The 16,446-nt window shown below is 32.7% G+C and overlaps 2 protein-coding genes across 2 annotated transcripts in view; one reads left to right on the forward strand and one right to left on the reverse strand.

Annotated features, from left to right (window-relative positions):
* LOC119642234 (guanine nucleotide exchange factor DBS) overlaps positions 1–16,446 on the reverse strand; it is a 120,240-nt gene that overhangs the window by 33,762 nt on the left and 70,032 nt on the right. The window lies entirely within an intron of this gene.
* Positions 12,206–15,310, forward strand: LOC119642235 (E3 ubiquitin-protein ligase ariadne-1-like). The gene is made up of 2 exons (XM_038041294.1): positions 12,206–13,886; positions 13,969–15,310. Exon 1 carries the CDS (start codon positions 12,316–12,318, stop codon positions 13,789–13,791), a length of 1,476 nt encoding a protein of 491 aa, XP_037897222.1. The 5' UTR covers positions 12,206–12,315; the 3' UTR covers positions 13,792–13,886; positions 13,969–15,310.

Here is a 16,446-nt window from a genome sequence, read left to right on the forward strand (position 1 = left end):
CCAAGCTAATCAATTAAAAAAAAAAAGAGCGTCAAGGTGAAGACCCGTACACATGGAATATAGTATATGCAGGCTGAAGGTGGCGTCATTTTTAATCTATAAATCTGGTGTTTCACGAGATAGCATTGGCATGCTAAAAATAGACATAGATCCGTAGCTGTAAAAGAAAACCATCGACGTTAACTAGGTAACGCAGCCGTCTATTATAAAAGCAGAATCAGTAGCATCTTTGAAAAGCTATAGCCCACCTCAACTGCCACTTAAAATTTACACGGAACTGTCACTCATTGGGATTGGAGAGGCTGTACGACTACTTGCCTTTTTGTTCTTGAAGCCGGTCTTCTACTTCTTCACTACCCATATAGATGAAAATGAGTTTCTCCCATCACTCTGAATAATTTTTGTTCATGATTTTATTCATAAATTTCCAGCACGCCCCGGCAAACGTGTGGCGATTATATCTGAAGACGTTCTAGATTATAATGGGACGTTCTAGGTTATAAAAGTTCAAGAATATCGCTAAATTAAAAATACTACCTCCTGTTAGAAGTTACTATAATAGATAACTTAAAAAAATAATTGCAACTTCAGTAAGTCAGAATTCGTACACTCTTTCAATTTACTCAATTCAGACTCTTAAGCCTTGACACTCTAAAGTTGTATCCGTCAAAAAATTCAACAATTTTCTTTATATACGATGTTTTTTCTGGCGACCCTCATCGTCTACCACACAAAAACAGGTTAAGCTCAGATTAAATTGGAAACTCCTTCTGTTTATGACACTCGGAAATATAAATCAAAGACAACATAAATATTTACATTCTTGATTAGATAAAATTTTAAAATTTAATACAATACCCTAAAACATTCAAGCGTAAAGAATGACAATACCTCTATTATATAATAAAAACAAGTAAAAACACTCATGAGACGGGGTTTATCGTTCAATGCCCTACACGGCTTCGTTTAATACAATTATTCATTTAACGCCTAAGGCTTTTTATGTGGAGTGCTCCCTTCTAAACCTTCCTTAATAGCGTTCGTCCTTGGTCCAAAATTCAATACAATAATGCAATTATTCATACAACGACTTTATATGAGAAGTGGTCGAATTAGTGCTCCGATCTGAACCATTTTCGATAATATTCGTTATTGGACCAAAACATGCCGTCGCATAAAATTTCACCACAATATCTTAAAAGCTGCGGTCTATAAACTGAAAAAAACAAATAGCTTAGACCGATTCAGAAAGTGATTCTGAATGAACTAAAATAATGAGTAGCCGAGCTTTTCTCAAGTTCTTGTGGATGTTGCCAACATTTGCCAAAACATAATATACCCTCGCGCTGTAAATGCTGTAGGGTATAATGAGGAAGTAAAAGAGTTCAATGACTGTACAATTTTTCAACTTGATTCGGGGACTTCCGCTTAACAGCTAAATGTTGTGTCTTTGTGTTATTCTGTCACGTTCATTCGTTCCTTTAATTACTCACCGCCAACTCTTCACTGCGTACTGCTCTTCTAAGTATCTATATATCCTATTCGGCCGCTCTGCTCGTCAGATGGCAGTGAATTTTCCTCATCTTCAAAAGTTTTTGACGACTTTATATTATCAAAAAAATTGACTGCATTACGTTTTATTTTGACATTTCGTTATGATTCTGAGTACTTCGTGGCCACCTGTTTCCCTGTGATCGAAAGATCAATGATGAAGTATGTTCTCAATACCCTAACGACAAGGCTAAAATTAGAGGAATGATTGCGCATTCCTTATTGATTGGAGAGAGAAGTAGAAATGGGGATGGATATCAGAGCTTCATTCCAGGCCAAATACATTTTTCTCAATTATTGTATACTGTTTAATATCACGCAATTGTAATATGCTTAACTTTTCTATTGTATGAAAATACTTTTTCAGTTCTATAGCTTTATTGATATGGTTCTGATGTATTTTTAAGTTTACACTTGTAGAAATTTGGAGTAAAAGAAAAAACCCTATATAGAAACAATTAAGAAACGCTGTAACTTATGCATATCTAAATATACATAATGTCTATAATAAAAAAAGTAATTCGTAATCAATCCAAAAAATGATGGAATATGAATATTTCGTGTTTTACACGAAATTGCAAACTAAATGGAGTGCAGAAATAAGAGGAGCTTGTGTTAATTACATTGTGTTGTCGCTGTGTTGCTGTGAGTTAATCTTTTTTATGCTTTTTTTTCCAAACTATAATTCATATGTTGGCCAAATTTCCGTATGAATTTCCTGATGGCGAAGATAAATAAAAAAAGTGAAAGAGAAAAAGAGCTTTCCGGTTGCAACGACAGCACCACTAACTCAGATTCCGCAACAATATAATAATAGCAGCCATTCCCCTGTTAAAAAAGACTATAATGTTTATAATTATTATACTGTTGTGGCTTAAAAAGCAGTTTCCGATTATAGACCTAATTTAAATTTTTTATACGGGCACTATTATATAGCTTTTGTCAATTTCATTTTTTCTGTCTTAACTTGATACTGACCATCATAACGTGCATCAAGCCCGTATTTTTCGGATAATGTGTTTTTGCGTATTACTTTCTTCGGCATTTATTATACCTTGCTTCCACTTGTGGTACAAGGAAGCATTAAGCTTGTGCAGAGTCAGATACCATTCATCATTTATTATATCGATCAATTCAGAACCACTTTCTGCATGGATGTAAGCTTGTCTGTCCATCTGTTTATCTTATATTCTTGTATTCAACCTATAATTCGTAAGTTGTGAGATATTTTAATTTGACGTATCGATGGCCTTTTGTCCATGCACGAATGCTGCTGAGAATGGTTCGCATCCGCCACATTTTCGACTACGTTCCATGCAAAGTCGTCATATGAATAACTGTACGGTTGCGTAGAGTATTGTATGGTAGGCTCAGGTCAACTACTTCTATTTTTTTACTTCTTTTTTACAACCTATTATTATTTCTTCAAAGTGGATACTAATTACTACCATCAACTGCAGTTTTGAAAGGATGCGCTAAGTCATCCATTGCATTTAAGGCTTTGTTGCTGCGTGATATATCGAAAGAATGCCCATTTTTTTAAAGTAGTCGCAATCCGATTTTTCGATAACACTATACAAGTATTCCACGGATAGATCAAGATCAAACATATGATAATCAAAAGAATTGTCTGGCAACAAACCCCAGTTCAACGTTTCTATATTTGACGTGCTCTACAACGCGCGATTGTCAGCATGCTGAAAAATCGTCTCACTGGCAAATTTCGTCCCTTCTCTTCACTCTCGACTTTATTGCCGTAGTAGATGTCGGTAATGTGCTTCAGTAATGGTTTGAGAACTCATTATATGTTATGCCCTTCTTTTGATCAGTTCGAATTGTCGTAGCCTACGCATTGTATTATTCTTTCACTTTAGTCACACGTACGCCACAAGAAACGTTTTCTTTATTATCTCTGAGGCAGCTGTTCATCTAAGCTAATGTCTTTCGCAAACTTCGGCAAAACTTTCAAATTTTAAACTTTAACCTCAATGCTCAAACCAAGTCGTTTACACATCGGCAAAATTCTATTTTAGATCGTCGTATTTCAAACAAAGGAATTGAATTTGAAGACATTTGGCGTATCCCTCATGGTGGATACCGAGTTTGTTTGCAATCGCAAAGTGGTTAGATATAGATTACTCTTCAAAATGGGCCGCAAACCTCATTATCACACAGATTGATGGTCTTCTTTGAAACTGCAATCTCCAGAACGAAATTTGCAAACCATCTTTGCCATATCACAACATTTACAACTTCAATTCCCAACGTGAACACAGATGATTTCTCACTTTCCTTTCTGGAACCCTTAAACCTCTTTTTTGCACTACTTTATTTACCCTGTCCTTCTCAACTAAGAACGTTGAAACTGATCCTCTTATACCCCACGAGAGGTACGTTAAAGGTATTCCACATGACGCATTCTACATGTTCGCCTTGCCCTTGCAAATGAAATTACCTGGAGTTAGTAATATGCTGCAGGACTTTCCCACCAAGCTATTGGTGTCTTGCCATGAAGCGACAACAGTGTTAACTTTATGGTACAGAATTTATTACATTATCTTTTACAACCTTTAAAATTAATGCCCACAGCTATTATTGAAAAAGACAAAGATTTGCTTAGATTTTCTCATCGCTTTTGATAATCAGCGCTACTCTCCAAGACAAATTTAGGTAATTTTCGAAAATGATGTAAGGAGAATGATAAGAAAAAAATTGGATACAAGATGGCTCTTCTAAGCAAAGTGGTATGCTCGAGATCCTAACGCATATATAGATTCTTTAGTCATGCTGTTGGTTTTTTAATTAGCTTTAAAAATTTAAAAATATCTCCTTCGCTGATGGGTATAAAAAAGAAACGCCCCTAATAATATAATACAGTTCATACGTTCTTCATTATATAAATCCCTGTTGCACGAATCACTTAAATTAAACAAATACAATTTCTATGGCCGTTAATGTAATAAATATTTTTCTTCACAAGCATTGTATAAAAATAAATCAATACTTTTTTCTCACATTGTCTTCTATGGACTTAGTCATTATATTAATTATTAAACTCTTTGACCTCTCCTCTTCTTTACTGTGTGAAATAGGCCCTCCTTTGGCCAGTCACATTGGTCTCCGGTGTTATGAGTCTGTCTTATATGGAGCCGTGTTATAGGGAGGTCTATTGTATTGTAAAATAAATCAAAAATCTTCACACAGTGAATTAAAGAAGCTGTAGTTAACAAAAATTTTTCGTGTCATATGATTGTTTGTAGTGATGAATATCCAACACTCGCCTTAAATTGATTAACCTTTCTTTGTTTATGTAAAGCTCTACTCTACTCTTTTGCTTGGGGTAACCGATAGCGATCAAAGTTCATAATTATCCTTCTTGTAGGAGAGTGAGTATTTTCGTCGTCTTTTAACTTAGTAAATTAATAAACTTCAGTCACTCCTTGATTGCTCATTTCGCGAACTATTTCGTGTTCCGGAGCATTAAGCACAAGGCATCAATTACGCCTCTAACTAAGTTATTATTATTATTATTATTATTATTATTAATTTCGCCAGAGAAAGAAATTCTAAGACTAAACTCTTAAAAGCACTAGCATCTAAAGGCTATCGGCTTTTATTAAAAACTCTACCGCACTTGAGATTCGAACCCATGACCATTGACTTTCTAGTCGAGATTCCTCGCCTTCGGCTACTCAGGCGGATCTAACTAAGTTAAGTTGAATAATTGTTCAAGTATTTGTATAAAAATTTGGCCACATACGAGAATAAGCGTATAAAAATTTGGCCATATACGAGATAATTCGAAAAATGTGAGAATAAGTGTTCAATTTGTTTACATATATCTTGATTTACATATTGATCAACGATTCACAAGGATAAGCATAAAAAAGTTAAATGTCAACGTAAACAAAACAGTGCAACCACTGAAGACCTTTCCTTTAATGTTTCATCTTAGAAAAGGAGAAAAATTTTTGGATTAGGGGTTTGCGGGCAAAACGTTTCATAGCTTTGACAAAAGATACATACATTTTGCTTAACGGAGTTTCTTCAGTCACAATTCGAAATATTCGAAAAGTGGATATGATCTTGAGTATTTCGGTTACTCCGTGGCAAGGCATACATACTATTAACATTATCTGAACGAAAATTTCATTGTTTTTCTTTTTTAAGCAAGCAATCGCACTTTTTTAGTTGCTTCATTTTAATTCTTCTTGCTTGATTTACAGGCAAATATGTTAAATAAGTAAAGGAAGTCAGTTGGTCGTACATCATTAGGGTCGTTCATTCAGTGGATTTGTAAAGAAGGCGGCTTGAAGATGGTTTTGAAATGCATTTTGCTATGAGTGAAACGTGAGACGATGTTAATAGCCATAATAGCCATAATTTTAATAATAAAAAAATTTTTATATTTTATCATGAGAGCTTTTGTCAGGAAGCACCGTTTTGCGGAATTAACTTATAAATAAAGTAAAGACATTTTAATATTAACAAATATCTCAGCACAATCCATTACAACTCCGTTTAATTAAGACAAATGTTACACTTATCGCCATATCAAAGCTTAATCATTACATCAGTACTTAAGCATTACTCATCTTTAAATCCGAAGCTCTTACCTTGATATGTTTTACAAAATAATTTGGATTATAATTTTTTTTTTTTAATTTCATTAATAAAATAAATAAATAAATATGCATCCATTCATATGTATGAGTTTTTATTAAAAAATTCCATACAGCAGGATGAAACACGTGCCAAATATAAACAAAAACATACACAGAAACATAAACAAAATAAAAATGTTACAGGGACAATTGCTCTAAGCTTTTGTTTATTTTCTTTGAAATTCCATCAGCTTTTTTTCATTTTCATTGAAATTTCGTCAGCTTTTGCTTAGATTCATAGAACAAGTTGCAGCTTTTGTTTAAATATGCAAAGTTTCATATACTTCAACGCGCGTCTGCAACAATACAGCCAAAGGGTAAAAATTTTATGTTACCACTTGTAACATGATCAGACAAATAACATACGTGTAGATTTAAAATTTGTCAACGGCCACCAAAGGGTATGTTGCCATTTTTGCAATCTAAAAAATCTGTTTACTCACTTTAGTTAAACAAGATTCTATTGAACTAGCTACAGATTATGAAAGACTGACGAATTTGACCGTGTTTGATACGGTCAGTTTTTGCATGTTTGCTGTCATAACACATTTGTGGATATAACACGTCTTGTGGATGGCATTTGTAGATATAACATGTATTGTGGATGACATTTGTGGATATAACACGTATTGTGGATGGCATTTGTGGATATAACACTTATTGTGGATGGCATTTTGAGCAGAAATTGTTCAGTATTTTTTGTAAACAATGTAAAAGAAAATAACCGCTAACAGATTTCAGAGAGAATTCAAAGCAAGTGTGTTGACAAGTGAAAAATTAGCAAAAAGCATAGCATAAAGCTTCTTACAAGTGTGTTTTTTGTGTGCAAATTTAAAAATTGCCCAAAGCAAAATAGTATAAATTAAATCAGTATGTAAATATTAGGAAAAATGAACCGCAAAATCGTTTTGCACTATTCTCGAAGCGACTTGCAAAAGAGCATCCTTATGAGATGGAAAAGGACTTTGCGGAACGGCTCGAACTTCTTTACTTGAAAATGCATAAGTTTTAGACCTATGTAGGTCCATCACAGTGGATTTGACTAACATATGAAAGCGGGAATTATTACAAACGTATTTGTTCCGCAAATTAATTGGGCAATTAGATTATAGCGAAGATGGCTCAGGCGAAGAACACAAAACACTTGCCGATTTTCGATACATTCACTAGACGATAGCCTCATATCGAAAGCAAATAAGAACATTATAGTCGGGCAAGGCCAACCGTTCGATACACTACAGCACTTCAGCTAATACTGTTATGCACTTGTTTTGGTAATAATGCACATTATTTTCCCGCGAAGTCATACTTGGAGGATGCCAAAATACCATTAATGCATTCATTCATTCATTCAATCATTTATACGCCGTGATCAAAATTTAGTAAACTTAATGTAATTTTTAAAAATTTTTTTATTTTCCAGTTTCCGTCATAAAAAACTAGAAATTTCTCTCCATACAAGGGGTTGCTTTTCATGATAAGCCCTGTGTGTGTTGGGGCATAAAAAATGGACCTAAATGGTCCAAATTCCCTACCGTCGAATTTGATGGACCAACTTTTATCATAAAATGCTAAAAATGAATCCTTTTACCAAAGGAACAAAGAAAAAATTTTATAAATTATAATTTTTTCCACTTAACAAACATCTTTTCGTAAGAAGGCGTTATATTGGAAATGATCGTTGCGGTTATTCAAGCAAATGTATTTTGTTAACTATTCATAAGTAATCAGTCAGCTCATGGTGAAGTAATCTTTTTATATCAATAACTATTGGAGATAATATATTACACCTTTTTGACTCCTAGGAAACCAAGAATCTCATATCTTTTTGATGTCGCTCTCTATATATAATATATGTATATATATATATATGAATACGATCAAAAGTAGAAGGTATGAAAATAACAATGGATTTGAAAAATCGAGAAAACAACAACAATACGTCCGGTGCCTTTAAGAAGGAAAATTTTGAAAATCGAATGCTGACTGTGTCCAGATTTCATAACTCGACAACGTGAATTTTCAGATTCATATGTTTTTTATGAGCCAAATAAACAAGGAGAACACATTAAACACTAACCTTACAGCTGCCCTGCATATTAATTAGTACGTCGAGAAAGGCGATAACTTGGCTAATAAGACTATCATCTTTTTTTAATTTTCATAACAATAACACAATAACAACGAAAAGAAAATATAAACTCATCGACGAACAGTAATTTAACTACAAATGTGTACGTGTTTATAAATTTTACACTTTAAATATGACCAAACGGAAGCTAACATATATACATATATAATTTTTATTTTTTTTTAAATATTAAAGCACTACGCAAAATACGAAGATCGATCAGAAACTAATCGGCTGTTTTATGCTCTATTTCTTTTTCTCAATCATAATATAGTATAGAATTGGAAATTCGATAGATTTACAATGTAAAAAACCAAAGAACTCACTACAAATCAAAACAAGCAATATAAATATAAAACGAAATTTATAAACGAAAAGGAGTCTTGAATTTTTTTTTTTTTTTTTTGGTTGTTGAACAGAGATGGACTAAGCCAATAGATTTGTGGCTTATATGTCCTTATTAAAAACTCTACCGCACTTGAGATTTGAACCCACGACCATTGAGTTGAAAGTCGACGTTCTTACCTACTCGGCCACTCAGGCGGATAAGGAGTCTTGAATTGTTCGTGTTAGAAATTTGAAAAATTTATATATATTTTTATTATTAATAGAACACTTCTTTATTTATATGCATTTTGATTATTAATAGAACACTTCTTTGCTACACAGCGGAAGACCGTATGTTCGTAAAGAAATTAATTTACGATATTTAAAATTACAATTTTATCAAATTTTAGAAACATCGGCAACAAAGACACTTTTAACAAAAAGTCGAATATATTGCATTCTTATGAAAGCACTTCTACTTGCCCTGGTATCCATATGCGTAAAAATATGCAAGAAAAACATATAAAAGAATGTTTGGAAGAACAAAGAGTATACTGCTGGTTTTTACAACTCTGTCTTATATGCGCACGTAAGTCAACGTATCAATAGTGTTCCAAAAAAAAAGAAGGAAAACAAGAAAGTACTGAATGCATAAGAACATTATATTTGTATGTAGCCTAAGTATACATAAAGAAACGATGAGAAGAGCACACACAATAACTAATTTTGTAACCCTTTTAGGGATCAAGGTGACGATAACAATGCCAGAACAATGCTGTAGTATTAAATTTTTAAAACTGTTCTCTTTTTGATTTTATTCTCTTGATTACTCTTCACAATGAGAGTGAAAAGAAAATTAGAAACCAAGAATATAGAAAAAACCAGTAGGAAGTTATATTCGGCGGGGGCCGAATTTCGCATACCTACCACTATGCTTTTCGCATTCTACTCTCCAAGTAAGGCAACAGATACGCTTGAACATTGTAAGAAAAGAATACCTATTTCGAACTTAATACTGGAAAAAATACTTATTTCGAACTTATTGCTGGACAAGAATACTTATTTCGAACTTAATACTGGAAAAGAAAGCTTATTTGGAACTTATTATTATTATTATTATTATTTTAATTTTAGACTAATGAATTGAATTCTTAGACTAAAAAAAGAGACATTGAGCACTAGCAACACAGTATTTGGAACTTAATACTGGAATACTTATTATTATTATTATTATTATTAATTTCGCCACAGAAATAAATTCTAAGACTAAACTCTTAAAAGCACTAGCATCTAAGGCTATCGGCTTGGAATACTTAATATGCTGATATTATTAAGAAAAAATTAATTCACCAGATCGCGGCGTCTGTCATATTCATTTTAGAATCAATCTATTTTCAAGCAGGTAATTTATCTTTATTTGACGAATGTACAAAATAATTTTAAACGTGCTGTCTTATTTGTCTCATGATAAATAAGCATAGAACGCAAAAAAGTGAAAAAAAGATAATTTAATCGCTTGTAACTTTGGCATGCCCGATTTTATTCATTCTTACACGTAAAGAGTGGAGCGTGTCGCAAAGTAAATATGGAAAATTCGAGCCTTCTATCTATTATAACTTCTGAGCAAAAGCCTACAAATTTTTGTAAAGAAAAACGAAGTAGGTTACTTCATTTTTGCGTCCACGAGAGTGCGAACAACGAACACCACATAGATACATAGACATGGCTAAACCAATTCAGAATTCCACGTTGACTAAGAATGTGTACATTTTATAAGATCTCTAAAGCTTCCTTTTGGGTGCTACATACATTATGACAAAAGAAACAAAATGAGTATACCCTCATCTTACAGTGGTGGATATAAAAAGAAGCATTCGACTTAGACATCGCCAAATACAGAAATAAAAATACTGAAGAAGAAACGTATGGAAAAAATGAATCAAATTCCATTCGCATTTCCCTTTTGTTTGTTTTTTGCGCTCCAATTTACCTTTTACGGCAAGATTTGGAAAAAAATTAGAAACTAAGAAAGCAGAATAAAATAAAATATGCGACTTAAAACAAGGCAAAGTACAGAAGTAAAAGTATTCAAGAGAAAAAAAATTTGAAGAAATGAATCAATTTCCATTCATCTTGTTTTTAAAAAGTGGAAGGGATTATTATTTAAATTTGAATAAATTTATCTACTTATGAAAGAAGAATTTAATGCATGTCCTTTTTCTTGTTATATCTCTTTTATTGTCATGCTTCAAAAAAGAAGTATGCACGTGGATTCGATATATATTACTTAGGAGAAAACGAAAATAAGAGGCAATATCAATGAGAATGAAGAATAACGTAAAATTTGCTTGCATGCACATGTGTTGACTAAACAAAAAATCCCCCTGAATACATATAGTCATACACACCATAATTTGTTATCAACAACAAAAGAAGTGGACGAAATATTAGTAAGTTAACAAAAACCATTTCTACATTAGATTTAATGTGATAACTTATAGACACAAGTGTTACGAACGCATATTATAAATAAATGAAAAAATATTATCTTTGGATACCAAATAGGGTCTATAATAATTAATGCTACTTTTATTTAAAAAAAAAGACGAAGTAATTTGCACTACGGTTTGCTTACATTTCATTTCAAATGGAACGTTTATTCTATTTTTTTAGAAGCCAATAGATTTGTGGCTTATATGTCCGAACGTTTATTATATTATCAAAACGTTCGCAACACTAAGAAGAAAACTTCAAAGGCTGAATAGAGGATATATATTCTTTAACAGTATGTAAAAATGTATGGATCGATCTGACTTTTTTACGTCCGAAAATAAAGTATTGATTTTAAATTATCTAAATATATGGGCATGCAAGTTGGTACTGAACTGTCCGTGAGACACAATACAACACATATTGATAAAACCTTTGCTTTCAATAGCAAAGAAATTGTGTTTTTTATTCATTACTCACAAGCCACGCGGATACAACGAAACAAAATTTTATAGGTGTCTAGTGATCCTGTAATATTTATTCGAAAACGAAAGGCTCTGTTACGCCCACTCTACATCACAGAGAATCGCAAATCGCATTGTTCATTTACTTATTTTAAAAGATTCGTTTGAAGCCGAACATAATTTACAAAGCCTATCATTAAAAAGATTTCCTCCCGGAACGCGTAATAAATGCTTTAATAGTAACTGAAATTAAAGAGAATTGATAACGTAACTTTTTTCTCGATTACGTTTTCTCCCACGCTGCCATATTGCAGCACCTGCATCGTTGAAAATTTCTTCTCTACCCTATCACATTACATCATATTGTCATTGCATTCACTTTATTGCAAAGCAAAGCCTATGCTTTTGTTTCTTTCTAATCATATAGTTGCCATAATATAGAAAAATCATTTGAACTCGACAAGAATGCGTACATTTTCAGCGCTACTCGAGTGTAATAAACTGATTTGTTGTTCAGTTTTTGGAAGGTGCGGCGAAGGAAAGGAAAGGAATTGCAATAAAGAAGTTTGGTTGATTTATTATAATCCTAAGTTTTATGGAAGAATTGAAATCTTATATTATTAAGGCATAGAGTTCCTGTTTGGTTGATTTTTATGAAAGTGCGATTTAATTTATTGTTTATGAAAAAATGGGCTCCAATGAGAATTCAATGGAAGCGAATGAGGTCAATTCGGACAACGAGTTTTTAGATGATAAAGACGATTCTGCGTTGGAAGCTGGTATAGCAATATCTCGTGGATATCGAACTGAAAAAGAAGATAATAAGTATGAAGTATTAACTATAGAAGAGCTTGGGCGACATCAGCGTGAAATCATTGATGAAGTTAACAACATATTAAAATTATCGCCAACGATAGTACGCATCCTATTGAACTATTTTAAATGGGATAAAGAGAAACTTTTAGAAAAATATTTTGAGGACAATATTGAAGAGTTTTTCAGATGTATTAATATGACAAATCTATTCATTAAACTTTCGAGTAACAAACAACAAAATGTTCTTAAAGATAATTCTGCTGAAGAGTGTAAGATTTGCTTTTCAAATTTGCCTTCCGATTTAATGATGGCACTGGAATGCGGCCATAGCTTTTGTTTGATGTGCTGGCGTGAATATGTAAGAACAAAAATAGTCGATGGAGGGTTGGATCCATTAATTGTATGCGCCGCTCATTATTGTGGCGTATTAATGGACGATATTACAGTTATCGAGCTATTGGACGATCAGGATGTTCGTTTGAGGTATTGGCAATTTATTACTAATAAGTTTGTCCAATGCAATGAATTGATACGTTGGTGTCCATCTCCTAATTGCACTTACGCCGTTAAAGTCATCTACGGAGAGACCCGCTTTGTCCGTTGCAAGTGCGGTCATGAGTTTTGCTTTATGTGCAATAATGATTGCCATGATCCCGTCAAATGCCATTGGTTAAAGAAATGGCTTGAGTGGAATTATGAAGATTCACAGAATCGTTATTGGTTGGCGAACAATACTAAGCCGTGCCCTAAGTGTAAAGTACAAATTGAAAAGAATGGCGGTTGTAATGTCATGAACTGCAGAAATTGCTCACAACAATTCTGTTGGGTATGTATGAACGATCATGGCCATGCAAGTTGCAATCGTTACATCGAAGGACCTGAAGTACCAGATAGGTCGGCTTCATCGTTGACAAGATATTTGCATTATCATAATCGATATGTGAATCATATGCGGTCATTGAAATATGAAAATAATTTATACCTTACCATCAAAGAACAACTGAGAGAATTTCGCCAAGAGGATGTATCGTACGTCGACATAGAATTTCTGAAACACGCTGTAACAGTATTATGTCATTGCCGTCGAACTCTTATGTACACTTATGTGTTTGCCTACTATTTAAGAAATAACAATCAATCGATGATTTTTGAGAATAATCAGACTGATTTAGAAATTGCAACGGAGAGCTTGTCCGATTATTTGGAACGTCGCGTTATATTAGAAACTCTAACTAAAGTTAAATCAGACGTTCTGGATAAATGTAGATATTGCGAGACACGATGCGAACTTCTATTGCATCACGTACATGAAGGCTATGAAAATGATACTTGGGAATATATAGAATAATGAGTGCAACGAATTAGAAATATGAAAAGAAAACTTGTTAATTTAAGTCATCCAAAAATTGAATAATACTTTCTGTGTCTGTGGCGTTAAACTATGTAAGTAACTATAATAAATTGAAATTGCCTTACTTTAGAAAAGGAGAAGACTGCAAATCAAAATATATATATTTATTAATAGGCCAATCTCCGCATAAACAAATCTGAATATTTAAAGAGCTTTCGATGGATTTGCTAGACCAAGGCTCTAACAAAGTCAAACTCTCTACTATCCCCGTTAACTTCGCAAGTAAAAAATCAGTTTAATATTTTTCTACTGAAAATATTCGTACATAACACGACATACGACCGACATCATCCGCTATTTTTTTCTGTACTTTTCTATCTCGGCGGAGCTTTCTACAAATATCCAATTTTTCTTAATACTTTCGTCATTTAAACAATGTTAACTATTAAAGATGCAACGATGTAGAAACTTCCATGTGAAAAGCATTGACGATTTGAGACTTTAGCAAAATGTAACGCTAACTTTTTGCGCTATGAATTCAGAATTCTCCAATAAAGGCTAAAGCACTTTTATATATAATCTGATATAATCAATTCCCGTGTAATCATGAAAAATTTAATGGACGCTTCCTTATGCTCATAGCAGTTAATATTTCTCTTTATAAATCGATTCGATTATTTTTCTGCATATCTGCTCATGCTTAAAAAAAACATCGGAATGTAGTCTTGAGATTCGTTACAATAAATAGACTAGACGGATTTCAACGACTAATCTCTATGAATTCCATTTGGTTTCTCTGCTGTTATGCTGCTAAATTAACGCTCTATACCACTCCGACCAGTAACGGACGTAAGCTTCACATTCACTGGAAATAAAGTAAGTGGTTTAATTTGAAAGGAAAACTTTATTTCGTTGCATTGTCGTTTAATGATAAGTGATTTCATAAGCCTGTTAAGTAGCGTGTGAATAAACGCAGTCGGTACTAAATAAAAAGCGGAAGTGTTAGCCAATGTCAAACATGCTTTATGAATTATCCGTGTACAGCATTGAGCCATTGAGAATACCGCTTACATTAAATGGTCCAAATTTCCTACCGTCGAAATTGATGGACCAACTTTTATCATAAAATGTTAAAAATGAAGCCTTTTACCAAAGGACCAAAGAAAAAATTGTTCACATATGTACTTTCTTTCAGCTTATGTTCATTGGTAGCGATTTCTTTTAAAAATAATTAATTCTAAGCAATTATTTTATTATAAAAGAGCTGTGTCTCAACTTAACATACCGAATATGTATAGAATATTTATAGTTATAAGTACTCTTAATGAAATTCGGATTCGGAAAAAATGTAGTTTCTTTGGACTTTTAATGTATGTTACTTATAAAATTATTTTTTTGAAGTGTAAGGAATTTAGATTCATTCCATTTCGTGTTGCAATTGTTAACTAAAATAATTGAACTTGAGTTCCTATTAAATTTTACTTGAATTTTGCAATAATTTAAGTATTTACCTAGAAGGAGCCTTTAATTTCTTTTACGTGATTAATTATTGAATTTGTAATATAATTAGTCATTTAATTAATGGGAGTACTAAGAATGTATATTTAGAAAATAAAGAAACTTTTTTTTTAGCAGATAGAACACTGAGGAGATAATCTCTTGTTTTGTATTGGGATAATACGATAGAGTGTGAAGAAAAATTTCATTATCAAAAAAAAGTCTCTTGAAATTTCCAGCGCTCCCAAAAGTCCTAATTTCTTACTTTTGGCTTGCTAGAGTATTCCAAAGTATTTACACACAAAAATATGTGCAGCTTTATAGAGACGACCGCTACATATGAATATAAGGCGGAGAACTATTTGAAAGGAGTCAATTCCTCTGCTAAGATTTTGAAAGTTTGTGATCGATGAATCTATTTGTGTTGACTTTAAATTTTACCACGGATTTCCTTGCCATTTGCGCTGTCATATCGCAATACGTGACGGGTAAGACGTGCGACTCTGTCTATATTAACGTCTACCACAAAATCTCAGAGTTAAAAAAAGGTGGAGCATACGTTTCCACGGTTATTTTATGGCCCTGAGATTGCAGAGTAGCGGTAAAAATGAGAAGAATTTATTATTTAAAAAAAACGCTTGTATAAAACGCTTCAAAGCACTTGCATAATTTTCTTGAAAGACTATTTTGCAAAACAGTCTGTAAAATCAACATGAACGCCATATAGATAAATTATATATAAAAACTGACAACATCTTTCTTTAGTGATAGTGGAATAATGCTGTAGCAAAATTCATTTAAAATTTACAAAATATTTTGAGAAATAAACGTCCTAACATTTTCGATGAGTTAAATATTTCCACCAATATACTGAGGTCCCTGGATGCTTCCGATACCAATCTAGAAATTTTAGGCAGTCTCTGGCATTCACAAAGTGTACGTTATACAGTAAGATTTTCTCCATAATTGCAAATTAGTGCAGACATTTCTTACTTTTTTCACTTTTGATATGCTCTTAACAACAAACGCATACTGAGAAAAGTAAACAAAACACACTGAAAGATTCTTTTATTTTTTAAAAATTTCAGTCTGAATTAATAATTGAGAGAAAGAAAAAAATGAGTTATTTTGTTTATTATAATTTTAAATCATTTT

Source organism: Glossina fuscipes, unplaced genomic scaffold, assembly GCF_014805625.2.
Source record: "Glossina fuscipes isolate IAEA_lab_2018 unplaced genomic scaffold, Yale_Gfus_2 221, whole genome shotgun sequence".
Lineage (NCBI taxonomy): Eukaryota > Metazoa > Arthropoda > Insecta > Diptera > Glossinidae > Glossina > Glossina fuscipes.

What these genes read in the sequence shown, in the direction of transcription:
- LOC119642235 (XM_038041294.1), top strand. Translation starts at nt 12,316, where the DNA reads ATGGGCTCCAATGAGAATTCAATGGAAGCGAATGAGGTCAATTCGGAC.